The sequence below is a fragment of the Cystoisospora suis genome (genome assembly GCF_002600585.1).
Source record: "Cystoisospora suis strain Wien I chromosome Unknown contig_1357, whole genome shotgun sequence".
In the NCBI taxonomy this organism is placed as follows: Eukaryota; Apicomplexa; class Conoidasida; order Eucoccidiorida; family Sarcocystidae; genus Cystoisospora; species Cystoisospora suis.
Window position 1 is genome coordinate 12,143 of NW_027154157.1, and position 21,125 is coordinate 33,267.

At 51.2% G+C, this 21,125-nt stretch overlaps 1 protein-coding gene across 1 annotated transcript; it reads left to right on the forward strand.

Moving 5' to 3' along the window:
* Positions 1-96: 96 nt before the first annotated feature.
* Positions 97-20,322, forward strand: CSUI_003135 (transcription elongation factor). Its single transcript, XM_068063333.1, has 14 exons — positions 97-2,812; positions 3,584-7,486; positions 8,073-8,648; positions 9,052-10,881; positions 11,694-12,011; positions 12,529-12,733; positions 13,175-13,379; positions 14,248-14,328; positions 14,809-15,140; positions 15,919-16,138; positions 16,578-16,701; positions 16,958-17,254; positions 18,089-18,430; positions 19,375-20,322. The coding sequence occupies exons 1-14, from the start codon at positions 1,352-1,354 to the stop codon at positions 20,302-20,304; spliced, it is 10,824 nt and encodes a 3,607-aa protein (XP_067924690.1). The 5' UTR covers positions 97-1,351; the 3' UTR covers positions 20,305-20,322.
* The last annotated feature ends 803 nt before the right edge of the window (positions 20,323-21,125 follow it).

The following is a 21,125-nucleotide window of genomic DNA, read 5'->3' on the forward strand; positions in this document are numbered from 1 at the left end:
CGAGTGTTCACCCTGGGGCTGTCTAGGTTCGGCTAATACAAAAGTTCTGTTCCCGGTTCTCGTAGAGATGGCGTGCCAGCTTCACCTTAGGTTCATCTTCCAAGGTGTGTTGGTACACCCCAGCTGATGAATGCTTCTTCATGCGATGCGGCGAGAAAACAAGCGAACGCTGTACGCAATCTTTTCCGCAGGGGAGAAAGGAGGGAAGAAGTGTGAAGACGAGGAGGATATGTTATCGGAGTATGTGAATGAACAACGCGACTATCCCATGCTTGCTATTTTCCTTTCCCTTTTCTCGGGGTGTATGTATATTGGCCATGCGTTACTAAGGACGATACCCCCCACAAGGACAATCTGTTTCGTATTTTTTTTCCTGTTTCGCTTCTCCCTTTTCTCTTTCTCCGTCAGTGACACCGTGTCGTCTCGCACTCGTATCCACTCTCGTCTTTTCCTTGTTTTTGTTATCTTGGCTCTTATTGCCTTTCGGTAGGCCTTGCGTCTCTCAGGACATCCCTCGTCGTTTGGTTTCCCGCCTCCTTTCTTTTTAGTTGTTTCTCGCCTGTTTTACTCCCTTCGTGCTTCTCTGTGATGCCGAGACTACTTAAGGTTTCTTTCGTCTGTTTCAACTGCAGAGCCCTGTCTATACCTTCTCGCTTTGCTGGCTGCATGCGTAGCTTTTTTTGTTGATTCGTCTTGTCGTTTTACTCCCTCGTGTTTCCATTCAGTTGACAACCGGCGATCTGCGTGTCACGGGTGTGAGCAAGCACGAAGCACACTTGTGAGCTATGGGAGGACATCGAAGCCACAGCAGGCTCTCCGTCCTGTTCTCCCTTTGGGGATGCCCAGTACTGCGATGCCTTTCCAACCATCGTAGTCGGAAAGTCTGAGACCAGGGAAGATCTTCGGTGTTGTGTGCAAGACAGATAGAGCGTCTAATCCAAGTCTGTCTTTTTGTACCGTCTTCCCGTGCCATGTGGCTCTCTCGGCTTGTTCCCCGACGCCGCTAACCCTCGTTCAGTCTCCGTTCTCCACTAAAGTAAACGGTCTCTGAGCGTCCCTCGCGCTTTGCCGTTTCCCAGCCCCTTTACCGTTTTTCAGCTCTTTCGTCTTGCGTTGATTCCTCTCCTTTGTCTTCCAATTCTTATTCAGCCGCTGCTTCTTTCTGAGTTACTTCGATTTTGTCTCGCACGAGGTGGTGGGTTTGTCTTCTCGTCATCAACTTCCAGCCTCTTCTTTTTTTCCGTCCTTGTACTGCCGTCTTCCCGTTTTCTTCCCTTCAATTGTGTTTCCATATACACGGGAGTGTCCAGGTGGCTTTCTGCTCATCTTTTCATGAGCCTCTGCTTTCTCAATGGAGAACTCGGAGACGTCGTCTCCCGGGGCCGGGGGGGGAGAGGCCGAGGAAGAAGAAGGGCGTGTAGCGAGTCTCGGCCGTCGGTTGAAGAAGAGAAGAGAAGAGGGTTCAGATGAGGAAGGAATCCGCAGCGTAAGCAAAGGGGAGAAGAAGAGGAAGAAGAAATCAAAGAACAAGAAAAAGCATGACCACCATCGGCGGCGTCATCATGAGGGTGGGGGGGAGAAGAAGCGAAAGCACAAGAAGAAGTCAGGGACAAGTGATTCCTCACGGAAGAAAAAGAAGCGACGTTTCTTAAAGGTTTCAGCGAAGGAAACAGAAGAAGGAGACGAAGAAGAAGAAGAGTTCACAGACTCGGGCAGTGATGACGAGTCCGACGCATCGAGCTCAGAAGAAGAGGCGGGCATTGCGGAAGAAATGAAGGGGTTCATTGTAAGTGAAGAAGAAGACGAGAGTGGAGGAGAGGAAGAAGCAGGTAGTGATGACAGCAGTGAGAAAGATAATGAAGATGAAGGGCCGCAACAGCTTGATGAAGAGGATTTAGCTCTTATAGAAGAGAATACCGGGTTAACTGTAAGGAAACAGCCTCTCAAAATTGGTGAAGACTACTCTGATGGGGAGACTGGAGGTTTAGGACGAGGAGATGAAGATCTTGGCTCTGGGCCCGGGGACGACCTGTCAGGACGAAGAGCTCCAGGTGATGCCCTCTCTGCTGAGCGGAGGCAGAAATATAGACGACTGAAAAAGGCAGAAGCCGGCAAAATCTCAGGTATTCCGGGTGTCCGTCTAGGTGATGAAGGTGTTGGATTAGGAGAGGGAACCGGCGAATACGGTGTAGGCCGGTCTGTTCGTGAGAGAGACGGAGGCCCACTATTTGAAGATGAAGACACCAGGTTGGCTCCTACATCATCTGCATTACAGCCACGAGTGCACCACGCACATCAACTGCAGAAGGCAGGGAGGAAAACCAAGAAAGGCCGGGGGGCCACAGGAGGGAGGGACTCAAGTGAAGAGGAGGATGAAGAAGGATGGCTGGAAGAAGATGGAGGGGGACGAGATTCTCAACAACAGAGAATGAACGAAGCATGGGGCTTAGTATACGATTGCTTTGGAGATGTTGATGCTGTCATTAGGATCCTATGCAATCAGCGACCAGGAAAGAGAACAGCCGATGAAGGGGGAGCCGCTGGTACAGGGAAACCTGGTGGAGGGAGTGGAGAGGGCGGCGACGAGGATGACGAAGAGAGAGAAGACGCCGACAAGAAGTTGCCGGCACTCTCAGGGAGGAAGGGACTTCCAGGGAAAAGGCCGCCGGGAGTGGGCGGCTGGGAGGAAATTGGTGAGCCTGATGAGGTTAAGAGGGACTATCTCACTGCCTTCGATGAGCACGTCCGAAGAGTCGATGAACCGGAGAGGTTGTACATACGGTACATGCACAGGCCTCGGGTCACCACCAGGGTAAGTGTACTTTCTTCTGCCTTCTCTCTTTTAGGTTCTTTGGGGGTAGGGCGAAGTTGTTTTGCTCTCAGAAGAGTAACCTTGTCTCCGGTATGGTGTCTTGTAGTGCAATAGTAAGACTAGTAGCCGTAGAATATCTTTCTTTCCTTGTAGCAGATAATTGAATCGAAAAGGTTCACTACATCAATGGATTCAATACCCCGTGGAAGCGGGATGAGGGTGACGTCAGATTCGTACGCCGCCTCCACTGTACATTCGAGCCGACAGGTGGCTGACTGACTCCGTGTAATGCTGGGGGTTAGGGGAGACAGCCATCCTCTCCCATGGACGATTCAACTTAAAAAGGGAGTGAGTGCCTCTTTGTTTTTCATCCGGCTACTCTCGTCATAGTGCAACAATAGCCTGGTTGTCTGGGTGGAATCTTGTCTCCCCTTCTGCCGATCATGCCGGATACTGATCTTCGTATTCACGTTGGGGTGCAGCACCAAAGTAAGGTAGAGCGGGGCGTGGCATCCGCGAGGAGAGATGCGCGTGCTAATGGTGATGGTGTCAAAGGTCGTCCGTTTTTCATCATCTTGCGTCGGTCTAAGCAGCCGATCTGCGGTCGCTGAATTTCTCCAAAACAATTCGGCTATATAGTAGTATCTGTAGAGCGTGCCATCAGGTGACGCGCTAAGGAAGACCCCATCGAGTGCCGTTGTACTGGCCTCTCGTCAGCCACATATGGTCTGGAGTGTCAAGTACGTACGCTTTCGTTTCTTTTCTCGTCAGGCCAGCTTGGTTCTGGAGAGCCGCTGGGTTACAGCGCGGCTCTTCCGTGAATTCGGGCCACAGCTGACAGAGAGGGAGCTGCAGAAACGATATTTTGACGCCTTCTTTAAAAGCTGCCATCTGCGTCGGTCTCCTCAGCATGACGTTCGCCAGAAGGTGTTACTTCTTCTACACTGGCTGCTCAACGAGCGACTGGAGGTCGTGTTTCTTCTTCATCATAAACTTCATCTGCTTGCTCCACCCTTGACAGAGGAGATGATATGGAGGGTATACGAGTTAGACTTGCAGTACGTTCGCCTTCAGGCAAGAAGAAGAAAGGTTGCTGAACTTCTTGAAGATGCCGTTGATGGTGTGGCGATTTTGCATGGGGCTAGAAGATCAGAAGAGGCTCGTCATGCTCTCCAGGTGATGTGGGATCAGTGTGTGAACGAAAGGGAGAAAGCGATTATCGAGAGGCTCACAAGAACAGATGGAGCCTGCAACACATTCTTCGAGGGTACGGGGCTTGATGACGAGGAAATTGCTTTGGAAGATTTCAAGAGTTACTTACATGCACATTTCCGGCGCTTTATTGTCGCGTCGCGGGCTGCCGGGCACAAAGACTCGTCAAAGACAGTAGGGAATGAGAACGAGGAAGAGGAAAAGAGAGAGGAAGAACTTGAAGACTCGCATCAGGCAACTGAGGGGGAAGATGGCACCTTGAGATTTGCACAGAATGGAGAGTCTACTGGGAGAAAACAAGACAGCGGGAGAGAAGGGCGAGATGAAGAAGAAGAGGAGGATTGGCTCAGGGGGGACAATGACAAGGGTGACCAGCTCTTTGATGCCGGTGAGGAACATGAGTATTCCCGTCCCAATCATCCGCCGCCTACGGCAGATCCGTATGCTTCTCTTCACGAAGACTCCAACCGGACTGCATCACACCACCTCGGAAACACAAATGAGGTGACGACCTCGGACCCTTATGCCTCACAGACAGCGACAGAGGAGGAGTACAGAGGGAACCATAACTACAGTGGTGGCGGAGTTCCGCTTCAATCACACGATTTGCCGAGAGCGCGAGTCAAGCAGCAGCCTGAGGAAGACCCCTTCGCAGACAACCCTTTTGCAGCCGACGGTGGAGTAGAGGGGGGAAGAGGAGAACGCATGTGGGATGCGCGAGAGAGTCAGACTGGAGCCCCGCATGCCGCTGGGCTTCCAGACGAAAGGCATCAAGACTTCCATAGCCACGGAGATATAAATAGTTCCAGCGGGATGCATTTAGGTGTGCCTGCTTCCCAAGAGAGTCTTTTCCATGAGGAACGGGTTTCGGGGGGTCATGTTGGTACTTCTCAAGGTGAGCAGCTATTTCTGTCACAGGGGGTTGGGATTGTCCACGGAAACGGTAGGGAAGAGGAAGGGGAGTCAAGAGATGAACTCGCTACGTATCAGAATGGTGGGATTGGGTTCCGGGAGGATCATATAGTCCGACGTTCGCCTCCTCCCTCTCCTAGTGAGGCAAGCGAGGTATTCGCGTCAGACTGCAGTGAAGGTGAAGGACAAGCAGTACAGAGAGAAGAGGGGACAGGGTTCTCCAAACGACGAACATCGAGAGGCTGTCGTGAGGAAGCGCGCGAAACCCCGATTGTTGGTGTAGACGAGGACGTTGAAGAAGAGTGGTCCACGCAAGGGCAAGGGGGGCAAATATCTACTCTTGGAAAAACAAGAGACGAGCCAGAGCATACGTGGTCTCCTTTCCGATTTACCGTTGCCTGTATATCGGCTCAGTTTCCAGCCTGTCGCAGTTTCGTTCACGATTGCTCCCACGGTTCTTTTCCTCCTGACGCTTCCGAAAGAGAGGGGACATCAGGAATGATGCCGCACGGCAGGCAAAGCACGGGGTCGGGTTTCGCAGCTGTCTCCGACGCTCCGGCCGACATGTCTTTCTCTCGAGAGACTGATTCCACGAGGCGTCTGGGTGGAGGAGATTCACCCATGGATGAGGAGGAAGATTATTCAGCCACGCAGAAAAACAGTTCTCAAGGGGCGGAACGAAGCAAGTCTTCTCCTGAAGGGAATCATTCCTCTCTCTCGCTTTCCAGAGAGAGAGGGTTTGACGCACTCGATCAAAACAGAAGTGAGGAGGCCGGTGCGGCTCGGGGACAGTTGACTTGGAACAATCGCTCGGGCACGTCGCAGCAGAGCGGTAGCGGCAGGGAGGGTCAGGCAGCTGTAGATCCGGATGACCCTTTTGCTGATGATGCTCCTGAGCGTAGACAAGAGGACACGATGAGAGACAACGGAGGGTTCCACACCCAACATTTCGAGGAATCAGCTCGGAGAGGGGACCAGAGAGGAGGAGAACACGCTCGCAGCACTTGGCATCAGCCCCCCGGCGGGACTTCTGGGGACACAAGAGAATTTGGAAAAAACTCATTTTCGACAGGGGAGAAAGGGCGTGAAGGACTGTCGACGGGGTTGTCGTCTGGGGGTCCTTCCGTAGATGAAGACGACCCATTTGCGGACACCGGAGACAGAGGAGACTCCGCCGTCCAGCCAAAGGCTGGCTTGTCTGCGGGGCCGACCGGCGGCGAGTGGAAGTCTCGGTGGGGAGTGCGCTCTAGCAGAAGTGACAGACAGGGTCAGGAACATTTCTCTGGGAATCGGGGAGAGCGACCTTTCGGCGACCGTGAGAGGGAGGAAAGTTCGACTCGAAGAGGGGCAGGAGAGACAGAGGACGGTAAACACCGTGCCTCTAGTGAAGGTCTTTCTCACAAGCCAGGCTCGTATCAGTCTACGTCAAGCAACCTCCCGGGTAGCTTTCACGATAGATGGAGAAGCGAAGGCGAAAGGACGCAGCGATTTACACAGGTTTCTTCTTCTACCTCAGAGGACGACCCGTTTGCTGAACCGGGCGGAAGAGGAGACAATGAAAAGGATAACCGGGGCGCAGGGAGGAGAGAAGACGGACAGAACTCTCAGCGTTTTCTGTCTTCCAACACTTCAGAAACAGCTGCCCCGGGCGGGGGTGAAAGCCCATCGTCAGCTCGTCCCAGTGGGAGATGGGGAAGCCAGGGAGGAGGTGGAGGAGGAGGGAGGTGGGGGGGTAGAACAGGGAGACGAGATGATGCGACGTTTTCCCGAGAACTACCACAGGAGACGAAGACAGGTGACGACGATCCATTTGGGAGCGTTGGTGTAGGGGAGGCCCCTAGAGAAAAAGAACAAGAGAAGAGCAGTCCGTCCCAAGGTGATCGAACAGGTGGACGTGGATTTGGAGGCTTGGACCGTGTGAGAGAAGAAGGCAGATCACAAGGAGAAGAAGCAAGAGGAGGGAGGGATACAGACGACCCTTTTGCCGATGTCGAGGAGCCATCCGCACCTGGCACGAGAGAAGACACAGGTAATCGTCCATTCTCGTCATCGGGCGGGAGTCAGGATGACTGGAGGCAACAACGAGGATCACAGGGGAGGGACTCCGGACAGCAGGGATTCAGAGAAGGCGGGAGATTCGCGAGAACTGATGGAGAGACCGGGGCGTCACGGTTTAGCGACTGGGGGAGAGGGGGAGGAGGAGGAGCGCGAGGAGGTGGCTGGAGTGACAGAGGAAGGTTTGGAAGAGACTTTGGCGGCCGGGGTCAGTATGACCGCGGAGGACGGAGAGACGAGGGAGGAAGAGATGCAAGAATGGGGGGTGGGAGAGAACAGCCAGCGTTAGACATCGGGAAGATCGAGAGGAGACCGGAGGATATTGAAGCAGAAGCAAAGGAAGAGGCGGAGTGGAGGAATCTTGAGAAGGTTGCCGAAGAAGAAGAAAGAGAAAAAATGCTTCAAGAAAGACAAAAGAAGCAGCGAAACAACGGCAACAAACAGGCAGCTGCTTCAGTTGCGCTTCGAGATATTCCAGGCCTTGAAGCTGTTGAGGTAAGTTGAAGTCGCTCCGTAGCATACCTCTCTCCCCTGACACAATAGCAATTTAGGAATGGGCAGACATGTCTCAGTCCATCTCCGTTTAGGCTCACACGGATTTGTTTTCCTTCCGCATATGATGTGAGTGTGAAATGGTAGGCTCTGTGTGGCTTCTTTGTACGGTGGTTTTCGATTTAGTACGAGTTTGGAGAAACCCCAAAAGAAGCAGATATCCGTTGATATTCATGAACGGCAAGAAGATTCTTCAGTGTGAGCAAGAGCTAGGGTATACGCTCTACCGGCAGAAAAAGACTGTCTGTTCTGTGCGGGGAGTACTCGGCGGCCTCGGTCCTCTTCCTGTCTCTTTTCTGCTCTGCATGCACACATGTATATGATGTGTATGCTACCTGTAGTCGCAAGTAACAGATAGGTGGCTTCAACACGTCTCACTATCGACCAGGCTGCCTCAGAAGTACGAGTCCCCATAAAAGCTCATGTGAGGTTCGGCAGCCTGAGTTCCACGGATAGCTTGTCAGTGCGTTTCTAACTCAGGCTGAAGATCTTCTTTTGAATGTGTGGATTTTGCTTACCCCTCGACCAGCTGGCAGATCGGTACAGCCTCGCGTCGTTATGGGAATCTTATCTCCTGCCCCCGGAAGCGTTTGCCGCCAATTTAACACGTTTGAACTTCACGTCGTCTTCATCATCTTCAGTCTCTCACGTTTACTCGGAACTTCACAAACCGGCGGAAACACCCCATATTCCGTTGCCTTCTTCAGTCTCCGCGGCAGTGGCGTCGACAGCCGCATCCGCAGCCTCTCTGGCGTATGCAGGGAGAAAGATTGATCCATCGCCTACAGATGGCTTGGATACTATTCCTGCGCTTTCTCATGATGCCATAGCGGCTGTCGAGTCTGCCGTAGATGCCTGGTGCTTCCCGTTTTGCACGAAGCCTCTTGAAACAGGGAAACAGTTAAGGAGACTTCTTGTGGCCTATCATGCCAAAATACTAGCGGGGTATCCACCCCTAAGAGCTCTTCTACGTGATCGCTTCAGAAAGATCTGCTCCCTTAGCACAGTAACTACAGCAAAAGGAGAACCGGAGACGGACCCAGCTAAGGCCTGCTGGATGGCGAGACGCCTCTGTCGATTGCCATTGAGCACCTTCTTACAAGATGTGAGAAATATTGATTCGGCGGTGTTGGCTGTCTCTTGCCATGTGACTAGTGTATCCATGTATGCACCTACATCTACTTACACATGCACAGGAATCGCTAGCGTGGAAAAGCGTTTGTTTGGTGGCATTAAGAAAGAACTCCAGAGTGGCTGTATGCTGGTGCGCTTGTTAGTTCTCCTGGTTGACGCACTTGGGTCGTAGTGTATTTCTGTCTACTGACTGGACGCTTGGAATGCAGAGAGCTGATAGGCTCGCTCCCCCTTTTGACTTCGAAGGGTTTAGCTCTCTACGAGTCCTCATGCTGCGGAGGTTTCTGCGGTGCGTTTGACCTCTTGGTATTTTTTTCAAGATGAAACTGACGGGCGTTAGTAGTTCTGGAGTAAGCTTCTTGCTGTCTTTGCAGATTATCCCGGAGTTCGAAGATCGGCCTCCTATACGTCCGTGGAATGATCGTGCTTCCCGAAAGGCGGAGGAGGAGCGTCGTAAGGAAGAGCAGCGAGAGCACCTGCGTAAGCTTGGGACTGTCGAAGAGAAGCGAGAGTATCTTCGTATGATACAACAACAATTGAAAGAACAGGAGGAGAATTCACAACGACGCGGTCCGATGGCTCGAGCAAAACAATTACAAGACATCTTGAAGAGACGTCGCGATACAAGATGTTTAGAGCTGTTCCTTCAGGTGCACCGATTAGAAAAGACTGGTGAGTTGCGCCTGTTAATCCACCCTCAAACAGCTGCAGAGACTGGTCCGAGTACTGTGGTAGAGACGAAGGAATTTGAGGAGCGTCACCGAGATTTTCGGCGGCTGTACAAGTCCTTAGTCGTTGACAAAGGGCGAGAAGCTCCAGCTCGAGAGGCAATTGCAAATGGAAGAACGGCCGCTGATGCTTTTGGGACAGGAGTAGGTGCATCTCTAATCTTCGACCTTGTCAAGCAGAAGCAGTGTTTGGACCTCGAACTAGAAGCTTGGAAGAAACATCGGTCTCAAGATGCTTTTCTACTCCATCGTCTTCTCGATGATCTTCTTGCTGCGTACACCCCGCAACTCTGGCAGAGTGCCGCTGCGAGTAACAAACGATCTGGGGGTATGATGCATGATGCCGCAGTTGTTGCTGGAGCAGCCCCAGCTTGGCTGTACGTACAAAGAGAGATCTTAAGACGTATGGTGGAGGTCGAGTTGCTCCCTGTATTGAAACGTGAGATTCGGGAGGAGCTCTTGCATCGGGCACAGCAAGTGGTCATTCTAAGATGTAGAGAACTCCTAGAATGGCGTCTCGACACTCAGCCTCTGCGTCCATCACCTGAACAGATTCGACAGCGCCAGCAACAGGGTGAAGAAGATGATGATTCAAATGGTGCAGGAGATGGAGGGTCTCGGGGACGTCGAAACCGAAGGCGTGGACGATCACGGGCTGGAGGAGATACAGGTGAAAATTCTTCAGATGTTGAAAGTGTTTTTGGAGATGGTCAAAGCAGTGAGTCCAGTGATAGTGATAGTAGTTCAACGAGCTCTGCTGATGATGACGATGATGATGATGAGGGTGATGATGAGCTAAGCGAAGAGAGACGGAGACAGAAGGCGGCTAAGAGACAGCGGAGACTTCAAAGGAAACAAAGATTACTGGATAGAAAGAGAAGATTAATGCAAGAACCAGCGTTGCTAGATGTAGTAGCCTTTATCACGGAAACGATTGATCATGGCTTACCTGAGCTTGGACCGGCAAATGTCGGCAGTGGGGCAGTCTATAGACAAGGGAGAAGGGCAGGAAGTCATGTACGCGTTCACGCTATGTTAGTCAATACTTGGGGAGAAATGGAAGAGTATGATCGCTTCGAGTTCTTGTTGAATGCTCCTCTGCCGGGGGATACTAAAGATGGTGATGAAAATCATTCAGCAGCTGCGTTACAGAACGCCTCCGGTGGTACGGGATTAGGCGACCTTCAGATGCAACGGCCTTTCATTACACCAGAACAGAAACGTGCTCAACAGGACTTTGAAAGACTCCTCAAACTCTTCAAGGAACGCTGGGTAGATGCGGCTGTAGTGGGTGTGAGGGATCGGTTCGCTCTACTTTTATACTTGATTTTGAAGCAGAGATTGTTCCCGAAGCTCAAGAAAAGGCATCAGCCTCTATTTCTCGAGCTGGCTAAGGCAGACGTCCCGATCATCTGGTCCGGAAGTGATCGCGTGCCTGACTCTCTTCGGCAGAAGTTCGACAGAGAGGCACTCATGGTAAGAGGCAATATTTCATCTGCTTTGTTAGACGAGACAAGCTCAAGTGAAATGTCGCTTTCTCGACGGGAGTGTTACATGTTGATGTATATAGGCGAGCCAAGTGGTGACTGGGTAAGGCGGTGCGTTGTGTTCCCATGGGCAAGTACAGCACACCTGTCCCACACTAACTTGTACTACGAGACACATTTCCTCACGTGAGTTGCGTCATCAGTGTTTCATCTCTTATTTCTCTCCGCTGTGCATGTGACTCCGTAGCCAGGGCTCTGGTCGACTCTGGGACACAAACTTTTCCGGTGTCTTTAGAGGAGGCGCATTGAACAAAGAGGATGAGGGTTTGATACGAGCATGGATAACTCAGTGTAGAACATTGCTCCAAGCGAATCGGTTTCTCGAGATGGCTACAGACGATGAAGTTAATCATAAAGAGCTTGAGGAGACTACAGAGAACGGATTTTTTTTTCCTGTTTTCACGAACTGTACCGCTTTCGCTTCTTTATACAAGTCTAGTGATGTGTTCCAGTCTATCCCACTGGCAGCCACCAGTGTGGAATGCACCGGTAGGCAGTGAGGAGACAGAGAATGCCTCATCCTGCTCATTCATTTTCATTGCTTTCAGTCAGTTGGTTCTGTTCAGTTGTTGCCTGAGCTTTGTTTTAAACTCTTCTGGGTTCGGCAAGGCAGGCTGTCTCTTTACGTTTGCTCTTCCCAACGCCTTTCTCCAGCTACACATCGGTCGACGTGCACGGTGTGACCATAGAGCTGTTCCCATTCGTTGCTTTTTTTCCTTTCCTTGGCTGTGCGCACTGCAGTGCCTTTCCCTCGCGCGTATGCTGCAAGACCCTCTGGCCGAGATCGCAGGGCTCTGGAGCGAGGGGCGACACAATTACCTCTTGCAGCTTAAGCTGCATCCCTTGCAGCACCTCGTACCAGCAGATCGTCTCCAAAGTGCTCTAGAACGTGTGCTTCTGACTATAGTCGGTCGGGTCGGTGTCGACCTACGTAGGGCCTTACGTGGTGGAGCTACTGTGGGGGGAAACCACTGCAGTACTCTCTTGCAGTTCGTTCCAGGCCTTGGACCCAGGAAGGCCATTCGACTTCTTGGCATGTTCAAGACTTCAACACTTCTAGTGAGTTTCTCGAGAGTTTGTATTGGTTATTTTCTTCATGAGTTCATAAAAGATACGGAGACTCACTCTGCGGGTGTACAGCAGACAGGTGAGAACTTTTTGAAGCTTGTGTTTCTGGCCGTACAACGAAGTAGAAAACCAACAGTGGCATTCGGAGTGGATGGTGGGACGAGGAGTCGACACGTTACTGAATTTTCATGTGCTATAGATTTCCTTCTCGCCAGCAAAGGGTGAAGCGCTACCCAGCGAAGAAGCCAGCGAAACCAGCTAACCAGTCACGCCCCAAAGTCAATTCTAAACAAGAACAGGCGTCTAGAGTTGTTTCTTCATACATTTTACCTGTTGAGGAATGAATCTCATTCATGTACCGACCAACGGAACGGCTGCGTTGTGGCTCACGCGTACACCACAGCTCTCGGGGGTGTACTGATGTAGTGCGTACAACTTTGTCGAGTTACTGTGGGCCGGTCGAACTCATACTCGTCTTTTTTTTTTTTCCTCTTCTTCGGCTCTTTAGATGCGATCTCAGCTGTGCTCTCCGAACGATGGAGCAACTTCAGATAGTGACGGCGGAAGAGGGGATCTGGATGATTTTTATCCCTCGCACGGCAAAGAGAAGCGTCATGCACCTTCTGCCGGTCTCGGAAAAAAGGTCTACATCAATTGCGTTTCGTTTCTGCGTTTGAAGAACAAGACTGCTGCCGATCCGGACTCCGTAGATGGTGAGTATCTACACTCAGGTACCGTACATGCTGGTTTACATACTTTTACGTAGATACGGAGGAAATGTATATACATTATTTCGCAGATGGGCGCAGACACTCACGCTACTTTGCATCGGTATGTATGTATGTATGTACGTGTGCGTGTATGTATGCATGCGTGGTATGTATGTATGTATGCTAGTATGTAATGCATGTGTGCACCAAGCGGCGTAACTAAGCCTGCCGGTGTACACATGTGTGAAAGGCTATATGGTCGGTGTACGCCACCGAGTTCGTTAACATTCCGAAGACAGACGGAAAGGGAGAAGACTTTTTCCCGTCCAGACTCCGTGAAACGGGGTTGACACTCTACGGAAGATACACACCTTTGTGTATATATGCGGCCTACATCTCCCTTGTGCACCTTCGAACACCTCATTCTCGCGCATGTTTCTTCAGCGTTGGATGACACGCGTATCCACCCTGTCGAGGGACGAGGCTTTGTGACAAAGATCTGCCGTGACGCAGTAGAGAATGCGCAGAATGAAGATGAAGATGATGAGAATGGAAACGGAGGGGAACAGCGTCAGGGTGGAGGCTTGGGAGGAGGACGTGGTCGGGATGAAGAAGCAGATGATGAAGATGCTATTGTCGAAGTCCTGAGGTAAGTCACGGAAGCTCAGGTTTCTTCTTTGTCGGTATTGGTATTTGTAACTGGGGTGCCTTAACTCACTGTGAATCGTGTTCGGCTTACAAGGAGGAGCGCAGGGCTGTTGATGTGAAAGTCTGTAGAGATCCTGTGTTTTTTTGTATTTTGATTCGGCTTCTTCCTTTTTTTCGTTGGAGTCTGCTGAGGAATGATTTCACGAGACCTGTTTCCAATACAAGAGATTCGAGGTGGATGCTGTGGTACAGTTGCCTCCATTGGTGTCAATGAGAATCCGCCGTTTCAAGACCCGTGGTTTTCGCAATGTTGGGAGACTGATAAGTCCTATCAGATAGGTTTCTCCTGACGTCCCCGGGGGGGTGGGGCGGTGGTGGCGGAGGCCCCGTCGTGTGGGGTTGTTGAGGCGCTCCGTAGAAGGGATGGCTTTACTAGAGGAATCAGCATGTGCTACCAGGGGATACAGAAGGGAGAGTGTCTACACGCCGTTCTCATATGGATCACGTATTACCAGAGCGATACTGGGGGAAGCGTGTCCCCACGTCACTTGGACTGACATACATGTGAGCTCATGCGAGGAATCTGCTTTCAGTACACTCGTACATGCATTAAGATATTCTCACAGTCACTTCAACTTCTCGTAGCTTACGTTTCCACTGTAGGCGAGTCTAATTCTCTTGCATTTCCTTGTGCACGCCTACATTCCTCAGACAGTGAAGGAGGTGTAGTCCTGTGTCTTTTAATTGCTTCTCGTTTCAAATGAGTCTGTGTGTATACGCGGTCGTACTGTTCGGTAGTGTCTTGCCGAAACCCACCTCCATCGAGAGCAGTCTACTTCTCTCCTCTGTGCTTGTTCTCTTGTCGTCAGGAAACCTGCACTCCTTGATGACATGGACCTTGAAGCCTTCGCTCAGATGCTCGATGAATCGGAAGACCAAGCTCGATCCCTGTACGTCCAGTCCAGTCCTCTCGAAGTAGCGCTCCGCTGCGTTCTTGAAAAAAAGATACACTCGGAGCTGTGTCCAGCTAAAGTGTCGCCATGTTTAGTTGTCCCTGACTGTGCAGGGGTCAGATACTTCACTAGGATATGGGGTCTTCCCACCTTTCCTCCGATCGGGCGCATGCACTTGGCGCATGTACTTGGTAGTAAATCATCAGGAAAGCTCTTGCAAGATGGGACACTTGCGCGTCACGCGGACCATTTGTATCGCAGTGCCTGGCTGGAGATCCGAAGGTTCGATTCCTTTTCTGTAAAGTCGTGTTGACCGTCTGCTGTCTTCTCGCGGACACTACTTTGGTGGCTGATGTATCTGTTCCTAATGTGTCTACCTGGCTGTCTATCTATATGTCGTTCTTGAGGAAACGAGACTGTGCGTTGAACTGTGGGCGTCAAGTGTCACACTGTTGTTGACGTTTCGTTGCTTCTCAGACCATACTTGGAATTTATTACCTCTGAACTACGGCATCCTTACAAAGACCCTCGGCTACCATTCGAATCTCCAAGTGAGATGGAGGTGTTCTATTGGGCGATCAATGAGGACTTGGATGAATTCCATCTGGGCGCTAGTGTCTCATGCCAAGTGCTGCATGTGAGGAATACCTCTCTTGTCGTCAAGCTTCAACCGTCTGGTATTCGAGTTCAGCTAGCCGATCTTAGAGAACTCCGCTCTCTTCTGGCCCTCCGTACCCAGCAGAAGAAAGATATTGTTCCTGTGAATCAACCAGGAGGACAGAGACAAGAAGATCTCTCCGTTTTGCTTGGTAAGGCGAGTAGTTGACAGAGATTTCTCAAGCCACCGTCGTTCTCTATGGTTGGTCTGAACTAACAACATATTTGATCACCTCCTAGGGTGTTACAAGGCAAACAACGCAAGGGGCCGGGAACGTGTGTACGTCTTTCTTCAGCCTGCGTGTTTCTTTATCTCTGAGACAACCTCTCGTGCATGTGTTTCTTGAAAAACGAATTCACATACAGTGGTTCTCGGTGATGTAGGCAGTAGTGAGTTAATTTGCTGTTTTACAAGGCAGATTCGACGATCCCCTCGACCAAGGATGCTTGTGTCTGGGACACCCGCATTTCTCTACAATGGTGTGCAGTTTCTCTCTATCTCTTGTACGTGGTGACTCGCTCTGTAATAGCATATGAGATCTGTGTGGTGAGAGTAGCAGATGTCATGTGAGAAAATTGAATTTACAAAGCCTCCCAGTGGTGAGAAGGCCCGGAAATCTCTTTTCAACAGGAAAGAAGCGCTGATGGTCTCAGCCTTGTTTTTCTTAGTAGAACTATACTTCATCTCTGATTTCGAACGTGTGTCATAGAAGATGTCGCTTCTCGTGAGAGGTACTTCGTGACATGGGTTCGAGTGTAGCCAGTCCCACAAAGCATCCTTTGCATTTCTGCCTTAACTTCTCTTGCGCTTGATCTCGAATGGAGATGATTCCTCTGAAGACAGGGGCGACTATTCTCGTCCTAGTATGACTGGTTGGTTTTTGCTTGGGTCTCCCTCTCTTTCTGGACTTGTTACGTTGCTGTCTCCAGGCGAGGTGCTTCAAGGCCGCATTGCTCTTCTTCACTATGGCATTGAACTTGAGGCTTCCCGGTTCCCTACGTTCCGAGTTGAGGTCGTTGTGACCGGAGACGCAGTGAAGGTTCTCATGGTTCAAAAACTTGCGAATGACGTCTCCATCAAAAGTCTTCAGTCTTTCACTTCCCCGGCTGCGCGGTTCGATACCCTTGCTGTTCGGAAGCCTCTCGCAGTGTGAGCACACCACGCTAGATATGATCTCAAGACTCCTAGAAGAAAAGATCCAATCTCTCCCTACTGCTCTCACCTCCCCTCGTTGCCGGGAAATTCATGGCGTCAATGAACGAGCCGAGGGGGGCTGGTATCGAACGCAGAGTCCGTAGGTTATCAAGTATCTTGAGAAGAATGAGAGCCTCTCTTTCTTTCCTTGTAGTCGTTTCCTAATTGGTCGAAGTGGTCTTTTGTTTCTCGCTCTCTGTTTGTCGTATGGTCGGAGGCTGAGAGTTTTTCTCTGCTGGACCGGAGGTTTGCTTTTTTAGAGTGGGGGGCGTGGCGTCGGATGGAATCTGTTTCGTGTGAAGAAGGGAGCCGATGTGTATATGTAGAGGCACCGTAGCCGCGGAACCTCTCCATGGGAAGGCTAGTATGTATGTTTCCTTGTTGTTTGCCATAGAGAATTAGAAGAGTTGCAATTACAGCTACAGAAGCAAGGTCAACGTCTCCGGAGAAATATCCGTCATCCTAACTACAAGCCTGTCACGCCTTTCAAGGGACTTCAACTCTTGCAACGACCTGAGGTGAGAGTTCCCGTGATGGACGGCTTTTTGAAGAGGGGATTCGTTTTTGTCGGCGTTGGTGAAGAAGAAGGGAAGGAAGCGTGTAGCTTGTTCGTACTGAAAAGGAGCAGCTCTGTTTCTGTCACTGGTAAAGAGAACATCTTTGGACAGGGGTGGATAGTCTTGCGCAGGAAGTCTTCTTGACACAGACAATTTGCTCCAGGTTCCTTCATCATATGGTATTTGGCTTTCTGTGGGTCGTCTTCACCTTTATCAGGTTCCTGTTGGAGAAGCTCTTTTCCGTCCAGGGTCAAGTTCAGAAGGTCTAACGCTGATGGTCAAAACGTGCGCGGAGCCGTTTCGGTGTGTTTCGCTTCCTGTCGAGGAGCGCAACCCTATAGGCCCCGACGACGACGTCACCGGTGCTGCGGCTGCTGCTCTGCAGCAACAGGAGCTGGGAGGATTAGGGAGAGAGCTGATATTGCAGGGCGAAAAGTTCGACTCTCTCAATGCCATCATTGCGCAGTTCTGCGACCCACTTCGTGTCAATCTCGAGGAAGTGTACAGGCACCCGGTAAGTGTGAAAACAGAAAGAGACTAAGAAGCTCCTGTGTGTGTATGCTCTGTTCCGATTTCTTGAAAAGGAAGTTTGTATAAGATCAGCATCATCGAGTTCAGATCGTTACCAAACTTATTCACGACGCCTTTATTCAAGGTAGGCACTACTCTGTAGACAGGATAGGACTCGGGGTCGTTCGGGGAAGTAAATCGGAGTTTGGTGGCACTCTGGCAAACCACATCGTCCAAATACTACTCCTTATTTCAGCTGCCTGTCCGAGGGGGATATAAGGGGCGAGCTGGTTCGCTGTCGGGATGCCGAGTTAGGACATTCACTCTTATGTATGGTGGATATATGAGGAAGAAGCTTTTATCGGGACCGTCTTGATCCAGCTGACCTATTGCTCCTACGGTGAACTATGGTTCCCAGTAGGGAATCGCTTCTTGGAGGCGTAGCTGTGCTCAGTCTTCGCAGGTAGTTACGTAGTTGCGCTCATTTTATTGAAGGCGGACACGCTGCAAAAAGCATCCACTCTTGCATGAGTCAGTCACTTATCAGCGTCATAGAAAGGGAGAATTCATCAATGCAAGATTTGTCGGCTGTCCCTAGGAGGCGGTGTGGTTATCCTCGGATCGTTAGTGTATCAGTCTGTGCCCTTTTCTTTTAGTTTCAGGCGGGGCTCCGAAGTAAGTATCGTTATTTTCTTACAGGCATATGTTTTCAGGTGCAAAATACCTGCACTTCTTCACTGTTGGAAGCAGAAAAATTGTTGTGTTTTGGTCGGATCAGTTAACTGTCAGGCGGCACTTGCGAGCGAATCAAACGGATGCTTTGTTTGAATATGTACAGAAGTTCCTCCCAATCCCGGACCTTTCATTCGCAGCAGAAAGGCTACGCCAAGAATCGGTCACCCGCCCAGGTTCTATCTGCTGGGCGATTTTACCTCCAACAGATGGATCTTCCGCTCAGGCCCCGAACGGCAAGGACAATAACCGCAGTGGAAGTGACAACCCTCTTCGTTTTCAGCTAGTTGTGGTCCCGCCTCAGCCCCCTGGGGCAGCAGCTGTCGGTGCTGCTCGGTGTCTCGTGGACGGCATTTATGTAGACCACCGGAAGTTCACTATTTGGAACCAGGGACATAAATCTCTTCAGAAGCTAGTGATGTGGTGGAAGGAAAAAGGTTACTGGAAGGTAGGAAAACATGAGCATAGAAGGAAGGGCCCCTGTTGTTTCGGGCTTTCCTATGCGATGGTCTAATGTGTGGCATGACGGTTGTGTGCCACCTCGTGATAGACTGCATGCAAAAAACACGGTAGTTCGTTGTTCCCAACCAGTATTTCGACAGGGTGATACCCGCCCTACCAGTGCTGTGAGGAAGCATTCATGGCTTCATTAGCCTTGGTTGGAATTAGCCGATAGCTCCCTACTTCACGTAACCTGTACGGTCTCTTCAGTTGTGCTTTTTGTAAGACGGGCAAAGGAGCAGAATGAGGTCGAGGATGGGTTTGACGGACACATCTCTCACGACATATCGCAATTCAAGGCTCTTGAGTTTGGATAGCGATCTGGCGTGAAGTACGCGTGTCCTGTAAAAGAGAAGATGTGATGCGCGAGCACAGTGAGAACAAACTCATCACGTAGAGGGTCTCGGTTGCTTTCAGTGCCAGTATATGGACGTATTCACCTGACCGAATGTAAGTACGTGCTAAGAGTTTCATAAAGGAGATGAGAATGGATGACCATGGCTCTGCTGCCGGTGCTAGTCGCTGCTGCTGTCTGGCGAATACCAATGCCTCCCAACGAAATTCTGTGTGGTAGTTCTTCTCGGGTTACACCGTTTCTCTTACCTTTATTCTCGGTTTGGGGTCAAGTGCAGCAAGGTACAGTATTGCGTGCGACCTTCGTCAACAACTTCTTTACGAAAAATGTTCAATGGTACCTGTCGCTGCTGTGAATGTCAAGCGTCTCGGAAGGGGGGACTAAAGGGTAAAGTCAGGTTGTTAAGCGTTTGAGAAGCGGGTAGCACAAAGTAGAGGTCAGCCGTCAGTTCCTCTGCGAGCAAAGGCGTGTTCATGCAAATGCGCGCGTGCGCGGTGCAGGACCCGATGTGTTTGTATTCTGTTGTTGTCTTGTAGCGCCACGAGTTCCTCAGGGCATATGCAGAGGAGAAGGCTCGACTGCAAGAGGAGAGAAACCGGCGTAAGAAGGAAAAAGAGGAGTTGAAACTGTTGCAGATGAAGCAGGAGGAAGCGGAGAGACGTACACAGCAGGATTACGTCGCGCAGTACATACAACCACGGGACGAGCAAGGAGCGAGGGAGTGGTTTGAGCGGGCTTTACGCCGTCAGAACAGCTATGAGCCACGTGCTGCCGGTACAGTTGTGGATACCTTCATGCAGCGGGCTAACAGAAATCGTGGCGGGGGGTTGGAAGGACCCGGAGGGTTAACACCGCACAATTCTCTTATTCCAGGAGACACTGCCGGAAATCCTCGTGGTTTCGGAGCCTCACAGACGCAGGGAAGTCATCTCTACAGTGGGAGAATGAAGCCCGCGGCGTATGCTTCAGGAGGCTTGAACAGCTCGCCCTTCGAAGCGGGGGGTGGCGAGGGACACCAACACGGTGCTTTTGGAGGACGTGGAGGTTACGGAGGGCGATTCGGTCGACCAGGAGGAGAGGGTCGCGGTGCGGGGCTTTTTCAGCAGGGAGATCATTTCAGACAGCGGAGAGAGGGATACGGAGATAGTGGCGCCCCATTTGGTGGTAACGGCGGAGGTGATGATCATAGAGAACGTGATGGCCGCATGGGAGCATTTGACGGCCGGGAGGGATCCAGATACGACAATCGGGAGGAGAGACCAGGGAGACGTGATGAGAGAGGCCGCGCGGGGGAGGGGAGAAGGAGCAGGTTCGGAGGTTCAGACAGTGGATCAACCCAGCGATGGAGGGGAGTGCCACGAGACAATATGAGAGGGGATGATAATAGAGGCAGGCAGAGGGGGATGGATGAATCGAATGGCAGGATGGAGGAACCTGTCGACCAGGATGACCCCTTTGGGTTTTGAATAGGTACAAAACACAGACCTGCGAAGCTCCTTGGTGTTGAGTTGTGTCTATATCCAATGGGCAGAAGCTAAAGAAAAAAAGTTCCGTTGTGCCGTACTTAACCCCAACTTGTGAAACTCTCGTAAATCAGTTCTTGAGAGAAAGTGCGGTTCGGCTCACGAAGTGTCGGACGTCGTAACGCTTTTAAGCTGGCGGAGCCAGTCGGCGCAGTGCTGGTTCTGTCGTCTTCCTAGGACTGTTCAGCTGCAGGCAGCCCTTGCGTGACGCGGATCTTTGAACAGGCGCCCGACCGCGGTGGGCGCGGAAGTTCAGAGTGCACCCCGAGGCCGGGTCAACCCCGCTTCCCGTCACTCACTAGATCAATGCGCGGCTGGTCGGGGGCTCGGTATCAACGAGAAACGAGAGGCTCACATATGACCGGAGGCGCATTCTGGTGTCGCACACTCGTCCCCCACCATTCTGCGTAAGAAGTCCCTTCTTTGTCTTCTTTGCGAACCTAACATATCTTTGTCCTAGGCGCGTTGATCAGCACGGAAGACACGTCTGGCAGTTTCGCTGCTACTCCATCAAGACGGACCAGAGCAAGTAAAAGCTTTGGGACCCCCCCGGGATAAGGTGCTTGGCAGTGTGGCGCCGTCTGCTCGTTCGCCTTTATCACGCACTCACATTCCCGTCAAGTTGTGCGGACGAGTCACATACTGGCCCACTACAGATCATCTCCAGTTTGTCCGCTTCCTTCTCCCTTAGTGTGAACATAGACAGATCTTCGCGCCGACACAAGTTTCCCTGGTACCAACGAAACTGCGGGTGTCGCACATGA